The sequence below is a fragment of the Neovison vison genome, chromosome 2 (genome assembly GCF_020171115.1).
Source record: "Neovison vison isolate M4711 chromosome 2, ASM_NN_V1, whole genome shotgun sequence".
Classification (NCBI taxonomy): Eukaryota; Metazoa; Chordata; class Mammalia; order Carnivora; family Mustelidae; genus Neogale; species Neogale vison.
The window spans coordinates 160,669,514-160,682,405 of NC_058092.1; the positions used below are offsets into that span (position 1 = coordinate 160,669,514).

The 12,892-nt window shown below is 45.5% G+C and overlaps 1 protein-coding gene across 1 annotated transcript in view; it reads left to right on the forward strand.

The window, feature by feature from the left end:
* EDARADD (EDAR associated death domain) overlaps positions 1-10,099 on the forward strand; it is a 54,621-nt gene extending 44,522 nt beyond the window's left edge. Inside the window, exon 5 of the mRNA XM_044236819.1 lies at positions 8,001-10,099. Within this exon, the coding sequence (XP_044092754.1) occupies positions 8,001-8,383 (383 nt within the window). The 3' untranslated portion in view covers positions 8,384-10,099. The remainder of the gene's footprint in view (positions 1-8,000) is intronic.
* The last annotated feature ends 2,793 nt before the right edge of the window (positions 10,100-12,892 follow it).

Sequence of the window (12,892 nt, forward strand, 5' to 3'; positions counted from 1 at the left end):
AACACCTGGGGTGGACTTATTTTACTTCAGGACCACAATGTTGTGCTGTTTGCAAAGTTGCCAATAAAAAATGTTTACCGTTTAATTGTTTGAATTAACTCAAGCCCTCGTTACCCTGCCGAACGTTATTATAAATGATCTAAGAGCTCACAGTGGTCCTGAGTGCACCGGAGGGAAACACCCGTGTGGTAATAGTTCTCCAAAAGGCAGAGTGTACAAGATAAAACGGCATCCTCCCTGCAGGGAGACACATTAAGTCAATCTGTGATCCATTGCCAGCATCCTGACTGGAGCCAATCTCTAGGCTCAAGTAATCATGACCTTTGTGAATCCTGAGTCTTGTTCCAATTCACAATTAACTGTTAATTTACCAGTATATTTTTTTAACAAATTTTTTTTAAGATTTTATTTATTTGTCAGAGATAGAGAGAGAGAGAGAGAGAGCACAAGCAGGCAGAGAGGCAGGCAGAGGCAGAGAGAGAAGCAGGCTCCCCACTGAGCAAGGAGCCTGATGCGGGACTCGATCTCACGACCCTGGGATCATGACCCGAGCCAAAGGCAGTGGCTTAACCAACTGAGCCACCCAGGTGCCCCAATTGACCAGTATTTGCAAATCCGCCAGCCCCGTACAGGACTTAGACACTGCACCGTTGGACGAGAACTTCTCACTCTTGTTTTAAATGTCATTGCCACGCCTTGTTGGCAAACATTCCGGAATCCTGACGGCTTCTTTAAAGCCTGTGTAAATGTGTGTCTGAGAGAGAAGGAAGAGTAGGGGGAGAGGACAGAAAGCACCCCAGAGGAAAATCCACTCATCACAGTTGAGTGTGGGGGCATGTTATCTCTTCAAAGACTTAATCGCGGAGCAGACTCACCCTCTCTCAAAGAAAAGTAGCTCTGATTCCAAAATGTAATTGTGGCAGGCCCTTCTGACTAAGAACTTACTCTGCGGATGTCTTTAAGGCAATGGTTTTCAACCCTGGCTGCATTTTAGAATTCCCATGGGGGGCCTTTAAAAATTCCCAGGTCCCTGCTGCACCCCAGACCAATTAAATAAGGATTTCGATGGGTGGGGACAGATGGTTGGGAGTGTGGGCGGGCCTTCTGCGGGAGGAGGAGTTCCATCTTGTGGCCAAGGTTGAGAACTATGGCTTTAAAAAAGGCTGTTGGTTGTGCTTCCTTACCCACAGCTATGAACCCTTTGTTGCCTGCCCACCATGCCTGCCGTGGGATGAGGCTTTAATCGATCTCACACAATCCTGGCAACAACCTTGTGAAACAGACCTCACTGTCCCTGTTCAAAGAGTGAGGTTATGGCCTTGGAGAGTTCAGTTACCTGTCCAAGCTGCACACGTGCATCGTGCTAGCTGGTACTGACTGTCCTTTGGCATGCCTCTACAGCTGTTCCTAATCTCTGTGGTACACAGGCTACTCCTTCTACATAGCGACCACGCATCATTCTTCTGCTTTCTATATGCTCAGCACTAAAAAAAAAAAAAATAGTTTTGGTTGATCTGAAATTTTCCAGATAGCTCTCGGGCTGCCCAGAGGTTTCTGATTGGACTATTTCTCTATGACAGATTCTTCATGCATTTGATTGACTCAACAAAAATTACTGAGCGCCTACTGTGTGGTTGGGATGAAATGGCGATATTAGATATGAAAGTCTCTCTTCTCTTGGAGGTTATAAACTAGTGGGAGTAACAGACGATAGACACAAATAAGGCATTATGTATGGTGGTTGATGTGCCTTGAGGAAATAAACGAGGGTAATGGGATTTTTGCCTGGGGAGGATGCTGCTTTAGCTGAAGAGGTACTCGGACATCTGAACAATGCAAAAAAGCCAGCTGTGCAGATCTGAGGAAGGAGAACTCCAAGAAGAAAAGCTAGCTGGTGCAAAGGTCCTGAGGCAGGCCTGAGCTTAGTGATCTAGGACCGAGTGCAGGCAGGGAAGAGCAATGGAGGAGGAAGTGAGCTGGGAGGTATCAGCAGAGGCCAGACTACAAAGGGACTCTTTTCTTCTCAGTGTCCTTACAAAAAAAAAAAAAAAATCTATTATCTTTACATAAGATCTGACAAAAATGCTTTCACATCCTTTATCACATTAAATTCATGAGATATAGAGATTACCATTTTCATTGTAGGGATGAGGAATCTGAAGTCTTTGGAGGGTTAATGCCTGGAGAAGTCAAGCTCTAGGAGGTTGGAGCACTGAGATTTGATTAGCCCCAGTGACACAGGTCAGAATGAGACAGGATTAAGTGTTCCAGCCGGGGTGGTCATATGGTAGTCCTTCCATAAATGACAGTTGGTGTGATGCAGAGACACTGAGCGCTTCCTCCCCTGACAAATTCTCCCCAGGTATAAGCCAGTACTCAGACTAGACTCACAGAGAGCTAATCTCCTAGGGCTTTGGCCTCTAGAATAAGGAATCATCATACATTAATGTTGTGTTCCATTCTGGCTTTCCCTCAGCAGAAGACTCACAAGTCAGGCGCCAAAATATGGCAAGTGAGGACTCTCATTAGAGAATCTGAGTGACTTCTTATACGTCAGTAACTTCCTTTTTGAAAGAGCCCTCTCCTCTCCTCCCTCAAATCTAGAATCAATCCATTCTCTTGTGTTTTAAGACCAATGCAGAATTGGTTTCCATCCATATCTGTTTATCACCAGGAGACATCAGCAACATTCCCTTTCCTTTTTTAATTTATTTATTTGACAGATAGAGATCACAAGTAGGCAGAGAGGCAGGCAGAGAGAGAGGAGTAAGCAGGCTCCCTGCTGAGCAGAGAGCCCGATTTGGGGCTCGATCCCAGGACTCTGGGATCATGACCTGAGCCGAAAGCAGAGGCTTTAACCCACTGAGCCACCCAGGCACCCCTCCCTTTCCTTTTAACTTTCTCTCTTCAGGTCCTAAAACTCATCACACAATAATTACAAATCAACTGGGAGCACCTGGCTGGCTGAGTGGGGAGACAGTGACTCTTGATCCCAGGGTCGTGAGTTCAAGCCCCACATCTGGTGTAGAGCTTCCTTAAAAATAGCAAGTGTCCCTTGTCTCCTGAGGAGAAAGCTAGTTCTTCTTCATTCGTTTGGCAAACAATTTCTGAACTTCAACTGTACAGCAATCCTGCTTATTTTTTGAAACATCAAATAATAATCCCATTTTTCCCCATTTCTGATGAAAGCTTCTTTGGTCCTCTGTCTCTCTCTCTCCCTACAATTGTTTCTTCCCCAAGGCATCACCTAGCCTAGCCTTTTATGTGCACGATTACATGATAGGTGTTTAAAGCAGGGCAGGACAAAATATATTTGATACAAAACAAAACAAAACATGTTTCTCCACTTAAGTCCGCCAGAGAGCTAATTATAGTTTATGATTCTAAAAGGCAGGTTTAAATTCACCGGTGTTGGCAGTTCGTGGAGATTGCAGTTCAATAAACGGTTTGTGTCACGGAAAATACGAAAGGAAAACACTGATAGATTTTTGGCACATCCTTATTTTCAGACAAACTAATAAATGGTCAGTGTAATTGTTCAAAGACAAGCTTCTTTTACACCAGAGGACCTAAAGGAGCTTCACAGAAACCTTACTGATGTCTTTCTTCTTTATATTATTTATTATTATATTGTTTTTATTCTTCTTGATACCAAAGGAGAAAGCCTTGCCAACACTGAATCTTACAAAGGTGGTACCAGAGATCGCCTTTGGGCACCAATACATTTAATTCTGGACTTTAAGATTTAAATCCTCCTTTCTTTTTCCGTGACATTTAAAAATATTTTTGAAGTATCCAAAGAAACACAATCATCATAAAAAATTAGGAAATACCCATCGGTAACATTTTTGTTATACATGCTTCCAAGCTTTTTCTATGTCTGTGAATATGTATACAATATATGCTTTACATGGATATGAATGACTGTTGTTTTCTGGTCTTTTTAAAAAAGATACTATTCAGGGGCACTGGGTGGCTCAGTGAGTTGAGCCTCTACCTTCGGCTCAGGTCATGATCTCAGGGTCCTAGGATGGAGCCCCGCATCGGGCTCTCTGCTCAGCGGGGAGCCTGCTTTCTCCTCTCTCTCTCTGCTTGCCTCTCTGCCTACTTGTGATCTCTGTCTGTCAAATACATAAATAAAATCTTTTTTTAAAAAAAAGATACTATTCATTCATTTTTGAGAAAGAGTCGGAGGGAGGGGGGGAGAGGGAGAAGCGGACTCCCCACTGGGCAGGAAGCCTGGCTTGATGCAGAGCTTGATCCCTGGACCCTGAGATCATGACCTGAGCCGAGGAGAAAGAGAGAACACAGGCAGGAGGGAGGGGTAGAGAGAGAAGCAGATTCCCCGATGAGCAGGGAGCCTGATGTGGGACTCCATCCGGGGACCCTGAGATCAGGATCTGAGCCAAAGGCAGATGCTTAATGGACTGAGCCACCCAGGCAGCCCAAAGCCTTACTTCTTAATGCATCATTATTTTTTTAATATTTTATTTATTTATTTGACAGAGATCACAAGTAAGTAGAGAGGCAGGTAGCAAGGGGGAAGCAGGCTCCCTGCTGAGCAGAGAGCCTGCTGCAGGGTTCGATCCTAGGACCCTGGGATCATGACCGGAGCTGAAGGCAGAGGCTTTAGCGCCCTGAGCCACTCAGGTGCCCCCTTAATGCATCACTATTAATGTGGCTTGAGAACAGCTATGTTACATAGAGATGTAAGGCAGCATTTTTAAACTCTAAGAGGTAGAGCACACTGCAGAAGGATCCGGATCTGTTCTCGGGGCATTTAAGGTGTCACAAGGAACAAGAAAACTGCGCAGAATATCTCACCGCAAGGCACAATTAGGAGACACAGATAAAATGACGGGATTCTGAATGAGGCAGCATTCCGGGCTGGAGCTGGGGAGATTTCATGCAAGGTGGGTTTTATAGGATGGAGTACGTTCCGCAGAGGAAGTCCTGGGAGAGGGAGAGAGAGGAGAGAGAAAACTGATCAGAGATAAAACACCAGGAAATACATGGAAGTAGAAGAATTAGGAGGCCCGATTTCCCACCTGTGAAACCGACAAATACTGTTCCCTCGGTGCTGACATAGGTCAAGTGAGATCAGCAGCATCGCTGTTCCTGGTTGGAGTGTAAATTAGTATCACCTTTATTTCTGGAAAGATGTGGCCAAAAATACATATGCGAGGGTCTGCATCAAAGTGTTCCTCTTAGTCGGGAGAACCTGGGAAAACTTCAAATGTTCAATAGTTGATAGAAAAATCTGTGATTGTCTATAATTTCCAGTTATTCTACCCTGAGCTGGTATGAGTCTTTCTTTTAATGAATCTGAGGTAGGCTTTTCAGACCGGATGAAGTTTGGGGAATGGAGGGGTCCCGCATGTTTGAAGTACAGGTTATCTTTAAGGAAGTTCTGGAAAGGAAGACAGGAACTGTAGCACAGAGAGCTTCCAGTGGATGCTGTGACATGGTAACTGGTTGGATACAGTGATCAAGTCTCCGGGGACACCTAGGGAGCTATAAGTGTCTTAGGGGAGTCGGAGTGCTTTTGATGCTTAGTGGGAGACATTTCTAAGGACAATTTTAGGTCCCTTGAGTTGGAGATGTCATCTGGACATCAAGAGGGGCTTCCCATGGTCATGGTGGAGCCCAGAAGAACAGGCAGGGCTCCGCACTCATTTATTTACTCATGCAGTCACTCACTCATTCAAGAAACATTGCTTATGCATTCGCTGTATGCCAAGGGCTCTGCATGGTCCCACAGATGCAAAAAGAGGGGGCCTTCCATTCTTGTGGGAGTGCACAGTGGGGGTTTTGGGAGTGGAGGAGGTGACCAAGGGGAGGGAGTGTGAGAAGGGAGAGCTTTGGGCTAAAAACCAAACGGGAACACCTCCGTGTCCCTCTCAAGGACTCGGGAGTGAGTGAAACAGGCTGGGATCTCAGCAGCCAGGTGACAGGGGGAGGGTTACAGCTGGGATCTGGGGCTGGGTGCTGGGGTTTGTCTGTCAGAAGGCAACTTCAGGGAGGATACACCCTACCATGAAATAGACAGTGTCTGAAGGGGCAAAGGAGCCTTGGGCCCAGTTCCAGAGACAGCTGTATCTGAAGGGAGCTAGTGTGAGGGTCATTAGAAGCCACAGATCCAGGTGACCTTCAAAGTCAGGTGGCAACCTGCTTGTCCGTGTAACACATTGTGTTGGTTACCACAGAGATAAAACACCCCTGGACAAAGTGTGGGAAACAGAAACAATCCTAAGAGTTAAGACAATAGCTATTACTATTGTTGTGCATTTCCTTCCGTAGTAATAGTAACAGAGTTTTCACACAGTCCTAACGTCAAGGACACACATTATGTACATCTTGCGTTTTTCACTTGACATTACAGCACATGCATTTTCTGGGTCCCTGCATAGTCTTCATAGGTACTTCAATAAAATTCCATCAAGGAGCACAATAATTTATTCCACTGTCCCTTAGCTTTGGCATTTGTTTTAAAATAAAATGGACTGTAATTAAAGTGTCATATTCTAGATTATCTCCTTGGGCTGGATTCCCAGAAATTATGTGAGTAGGTCAAAGAGTAGGAGCAGGATTTTTATGGTTCTTGTCATCTTATCATTTGTACTTCCCTCCAGATGACTGGTCCTCAAATTTTGGATCACCGAAGATACTCCGTTTCCCCAAATTCTTTCCTTTCCTAAATGGGAAAGTCCAGGGCTCAGTATAGTAAAGGTCATTGTAACCAGCCTCCCGGAATCTTCCAAGCTAGTGATCTCTGGCACAGCCTTTGGCTGTTAAAATTCCCGGTTAGAAGGGTCAGGAGCCCCAGCGCTGATGCAGAAGTTAAGACACTCCCCTTGCCACGTTGTGCAAATACCACTTAACAACTTAATTGTAAATTACTTGCCAGCACTTCTTTTTTTTTTTTTTAAAGATTTTATTTATTTATTTGACAGACAGAGATCACAAGTAGGCAGAGAGGCAGGCAGAGAGAGAGGGAAGCAGACTCCCTGCTGAGCAGAGAGCCCGATGCGGGGCTCGATCCCAGGACCCTGGGATCGTGACCTGAGCCGGCAGGACCCTGGGATCGTGACCTGAGCCGAAGGCAGAGGCTTAACCCACTGAGCCACCCAGGTGCCCCATTTGCCAGCACTTCTTCCCTCCTCCTTCATCCTCCCCCTAACATGCTTCCTTGAAATGAGGCTAAAGATGACTGCCTGATGGGAGAATGCTTGCCCTTCCTCTGGGCCAGGGCTGTGCCCTTCTTGCTGAGGCTCAGCTCAGAAGCCTCCTGTTCATCCATCCCACGGCACCCACCTCAGGGCATTGGCTCCCCTTCAAAGGCAGCCCCATGGGTGAAGAAAACGCAGATAAAGGCAAAATGATAAGGTGGCCATAAATCTAAAAAAGTAAGTTTTCTGGCTTTATCAGTTATCAATCCCTCCGTTTCAAGCATGCGTATGGAATAGATATTCCAGTGTTCAATGTTTGAGTGTGTTTAAAGGCCTTTTAAAGAGCTGTGCAATCCTTCCTACCCCATTGTGCGGTGTTTGGCATTAAAACGCTGTCAGGGCCGACTTGTAACTTGTAAGGGGTAAGAGTGGAGGTTCGGGCAAGTCTGGGCTGGTTTACCTGTGGGACCGCAGAGTGTGACTCCCGCCGGGGACCCACCCCCCAGAGACAGCCCCGCTCCTCAGAACCCACATTCCAGCCAGCGGTCTCGCAAATGCACGATGTGAGACTCAGCCTCCGAAAGAAAGGGAGCCTAGCTATGTAAAACCCCACTGGTGCTTCCAGCAAAGCCCCCCATCCCTTGGCTGTCGAGAATGCCCCATTTGTTGTGCGAGACTCTAGGAATGAGTATCCTGAAGGTATCTGAGTATCGATAGGATCCACGCGCGCCAGCGCTGTTGCCATGTGAGCAGGAAAATCGAGGACGGGAGAGATGGACACGCGCGTTCACTTTCTGGCTGACCTGTGGGCTGTATTGCTTGTCCCCACAGATGTAAGCAAAGGCGAATCCTGCAAGGAGAACTGTACTTGTCCCTCCTGCTCGCTCCGGGCCCCGACCATAAGTGACTTACTCAATGATCAGGACTTACTTGACGTCATCAGGATAAAGCTGGATCCGTGTCACCCAACAGTAAAAAACTGGAGGAATTTTGCCAGCAAATGGGGCATGCCCTATGATGAACTGTGTTTCCTGGAGCAGAGGCCTCAGAGCCCCACCCTGGAGTTCTTGCTGCGGAACAGCCAGAGGCCAGTGGGTCAGTTGATGGAGCTGTGCAGGCTGTACCACAGGGCCGACGTGGAGAAGGTCCTACACAGGTGGGTGGATGAGGAGTGGCCCAAGAGGGGGCGTGGAGACCACCCCAGGAACTTCTAGACCCCTGCTTCTTCGCACTGGCCTCTTTGGACCTGGAGACAACCACAGGTTAAGGAGGAATGGGGATCTGATCTTTTTTTCTTTTTTTTTTTTAAAGAGTTTAGGATAAGGACATGGAACTGTGGACATGGGTTTTCCCCAAAGCTGGGGTTTGTTTTTTTTGTTGTTGTTTTTTGTTTTGTTTTGTTTTGTTTTGTTTTTGGAGGGTTAGGCTATGTTTTGGTGGCGGATTTTTGTTTGTTTAGTTTTGCACATCGGTTTTAATTTAATATCCGAATCCAGAATCAGGAAGGATGCTTTGTAGACTCCTATAGGGACTGGGGTCGAAGACTACAATCGGAATGGATTCATGCCATGATGAAAATAAAATTGCCCTTTCCCTTCAATGCTGTGGAAGCCTGAAATAAGAACGAGGATTGTTGATGGCCCCATGCGATCGTCCCCCGTGGGATCCTTCATGATGGACAGCGTCCCCACAGCTTACAAGAAAACGGCACAGAGACGTTACCTAGTTTGTACCTTTTTCAGTCATAAAGTACTTAGGTGAAGTGCAGGGTGTTGGTATTATGGACCAGACCTTCAGACCGTATGTGCCATCTTTTTTATTGATATACTTTGGTAATCTGCGCACTATCAAAAATGGCATTCGTCCAAGTGTTTTTTCCAAGAAATGCAAAATTGGTGGTGGGAGGACAGAGTCCAGAATCTGCAGGGGAATAAGGACCTTGGGCGTGGTGTTTGACAAAGAGAGTACCAAAAAATGCCCTTTGTCACCCAAGATTTTTTTAAAATTAACTTAATATTTACTTTTATGTCTTTTAGATAAAGCTGAATGTTTCACCCCTGAGATCAAGCTCAGTTAAATAAATAAAAATCACCTGGCCCGTGGTTGAAGTCTAACCGCTCTTCTAACCGCTGTCCAGGGCCACTGACAAACACTACATAGCATTTAGCCAAGAACAAGGAATCGGTATCAAAATCCACACTTAAAAGGATTTTAAACCAAATGAAAAATTGGGTCCAAGCAATATCTGATGTTCTTATTTGATGGTTTAAAGGGAGGGCAAGTGTGGATGAGGGAAGGTTTTGTTCCTGGAGAGATCCGATTTTCTCGATTTTTTACAGGGTAACAGATACAAGGCTTGCTTGACAATTCCAGAAAAGGCGCTATTTGGTTTTGGCTGTGGGTTCAGAAAATTAAGGCACTTGTGACAGTTTGGTGGGATTCTGTATACACCCTCGATTCAAATAAGCAAAAATGATGAAGAGCATTGATGCGAGTACAAAAAAAAAAAAGATTAGGACTAGTGCAAAAGGAAAGTATTTTCTCAACCACCAACATATTTTTCCATGGATAGTTTTAATGGTTTTTATTAGGTTGCTAATATATACAGTCAGCTTCACTATCAAATGTAAACTCTAAGCTAGGAAAAGCTACGGAGATTTCCTCGTCACTTCTCATCCAGGGTTCTTTGCACCCAGCTCATATGCCCTTGTCTGATCCAATAAATGTCAGGTTTGTCACAGGATGTATTTGAAGGAGCAGCAAGAAATAAAAGGTGGAGATTTTTAAAAATAGGTTCTTCTGCAGTTGATGTCCAATGAGGGGTTGTTAAATATTTATCATCAGCCCTGACCTAGGCACCATACAGAACTCATTAAGGGGGCTCCAGTCTTGTAGGAATTTGATTTTATGTTCCATGTTCTTGTTAAGTTTACATGTGACACGCCCCCCCCAATATGTTAGCCCAAAATTTGCTGTGGGAAAATACAGATGAGCTTCGGCATTCGTTCCTGACCTGTTAGGGAAGGGGAACAGAAAGTGTTGTGATTATTCAATGCAGTATGGTATGGACTTCCAGCGGGGGGATGCTGTCACCTGTGTCCCGCCACCCTTGGGATACAGGGAGCCTGACAAATGTCCGCCTGACTGCTGCCTGGCCAGGTGCCACAGGAAGTCCCTTCCCTCTCCGTGCTGCTGGGGAACTCCACCTTTTTATTACCGTTCCCCCCGTCCATCTCCATCCTGGCAGACTGGTCACACCAGCAGTCGGGGGGGGGGGGGTGTTGACCAGGTAGAAGCAGGGAGAGAGTGGGGAGGGAGGGAGATGGGAGGGAAAAGCCCTTTGGCTCCCTTTCCTCAGCCTGCTCCTTCCTCCTCCAGGCTCTAGGTCTCCACCTCCCCCAGACAGAGACCCAAAATAACAGGTAGTAGTGCCACCCCTACCCCCAGCCATCATTGTTGTTAGGGGGTGGACGTGGGGGGAGGGCGGAAGGTTTCCCTTATTTCCAGAGACTTCCTCTGCCTCCAACTCACACAGAACAGAGGTGCAAAGGGAAGAAAGAGCAACCTAAGGGAGGAGAGGATTGGAGTAATACCACCCCCACTACCCTGCCCTGCCCCTGCTGCTGCCCCACCAACTTCCCTGGTCTTCCCCTCCCCCTACCCCTGGAGTTCCCAGCTCAGTGGGTGCCCAGCTCTATTGACCCTGGCAAGTCACAGACTCCCCCTCTGCCCTCCCCCCAGTGCTTGGAACAGTAGCAAGGGCTTCTAAATTTCCTTCTGTTAGGGCCACAGCTGCAATTTTTCAAAATTGTTTAAGGTCCTAATATCCCAGATGTGAAATCTGGAAAATAGTGTGACAAATTTTCCCACAGAAACACAGTTACAGATGGAGATCAGGTTCTTTGGAACTGTCAGTTCTAGATTTCACAAATTCCTGAATTTAAAGTTTTTTGTAAGCTGGCTTGGGAACGTGTGTCCACATGTCCCTGTTGGCACTGCTTCTGGGGGGCGTATTTCCAATTCCAAACTCAAACTTCCAATCTCAAAACTGACTTTCAACAGAACTTATCAACTTATGTATCTTCAGTATGGCTATTGTTCCTAAGTGTCTGCTGAACTTAACTTTGAATTAGATAAAAAATGTTAAGACAGAATTCAGGGGATTCAGGTATGGATGGAGTGGTGTGGGCTCCTTTACGGTTAAATTCAGGAATTTCGGGAAAAGCATGTGACCACAGAGTCGTCCCCCCACCCCCCAACCCCCCCACTTGGCATCATTACTTCCAAAGACCTCATTGAGAATAATTTCCAATTCTAGCTATGAAAGCTTAAAATTCCTGTTTATAATTGAATGGGGGAAATGGCAGGGTAGACAGGGTTTTTGTTTTTTTTTTTAAATAGGGGAGTTGACATGACTATACTGTTTGAATTTGATTCTACCTAACGGTGCAAATAACTTTGCACCTACTGCCATCTCTAGTGATTGGCATTTACCTTATGATAAGTTTGAATTATTAGAAATACATTAGCAGAGGGGCGCCTGCGTGGCTCAGTGGGTTAAGCCTCTGCCTTTGGCTCAGGTCATGATCTCAGGGTTCTGGGTTCGAGTCCCACATCAGGCTTCCTGCTGAGCAGGGAGCCTGCTTTCCCCTCCCCCTTGTCCCCGCTGCTCCCCCTGCTTGTGCTCTCTCTCCTTCTCTCACTCGGTCTGTCAAATAAATAAATTCTTAAAAAAAAAAAAAGAAGAAAAGAAAAGAAATATATTAGTAGACAGAAATTCAGCCGAGAAGTTTTCTTAAATACAAGTTCATCTGGACTCTAGACTTTGATTAAATGTAGGGTGACTTTTGTCTCTGTTATATACAGGCATATCAAAGAGTAATCCTCAACAGAAATAAAACCAGAACTCATTTGTGTAATAACCCAAAATGCTTTTTAAGTTAATTTTCAACAAATACATATTGTAACAGGACACCTGGGTGACTTAGTCGGTTAAGTGTTGGACTCTTGGTTTCTGCTCAGTTCGTGATCTCATGAGTCATGGGATCAAGCCCCATCTGGGGCTCTGAGCTCAGCAGAAAGTCTGCTTGAGGATTCTCACCTCTGCCCCTCCTGGGTCATTCTCATTCTCTCTAAAATAAATAACTTTTTAGCACAAATACTGTAACAGCATAAATATGCTGAGACTTTACGAAAGTGGGAGTGGAAAGGAAGGAAATCACTTGATAATTAATTGATCAAATAACTGTTATAAGTTCATGAATACGTAAGAGTTTTTCCCATGATATGTTCCTGGGGATCTTGGTTAAATTGTCCATGCTACGAATGAAACTGCTTATGATGAGATCTTTTTGCCAGTAGAAAGATGAAATCACTTTAGCTACGTTCCAGGATACAGTCTTTCAAACAGCACTTGCGTACTGCTGTGTTACGTTGTGAGGCTTTATGTTATGAGCCCAGTTTATTTTCTTCCAATACAAAATGTGGAGATTTCATGTGAGAAAGGGAAGCAAAGCCACAATAAACACCACACACACCCAAGACACATACACGAGGAGCCACACTTCCTTCAATTGTAAGATTTAAAATGGTTAGGGCTTCCGTTGTTTGCCAGGATTGCCCACTGATATTTCTTTTTTAAGATTTTATTTATTTATTCATGAGAGAGAGAGAGAGAGAGGCAGAGGGAGAAGCAAAGGGAGAGGGAAAAGCATACTCCCCGC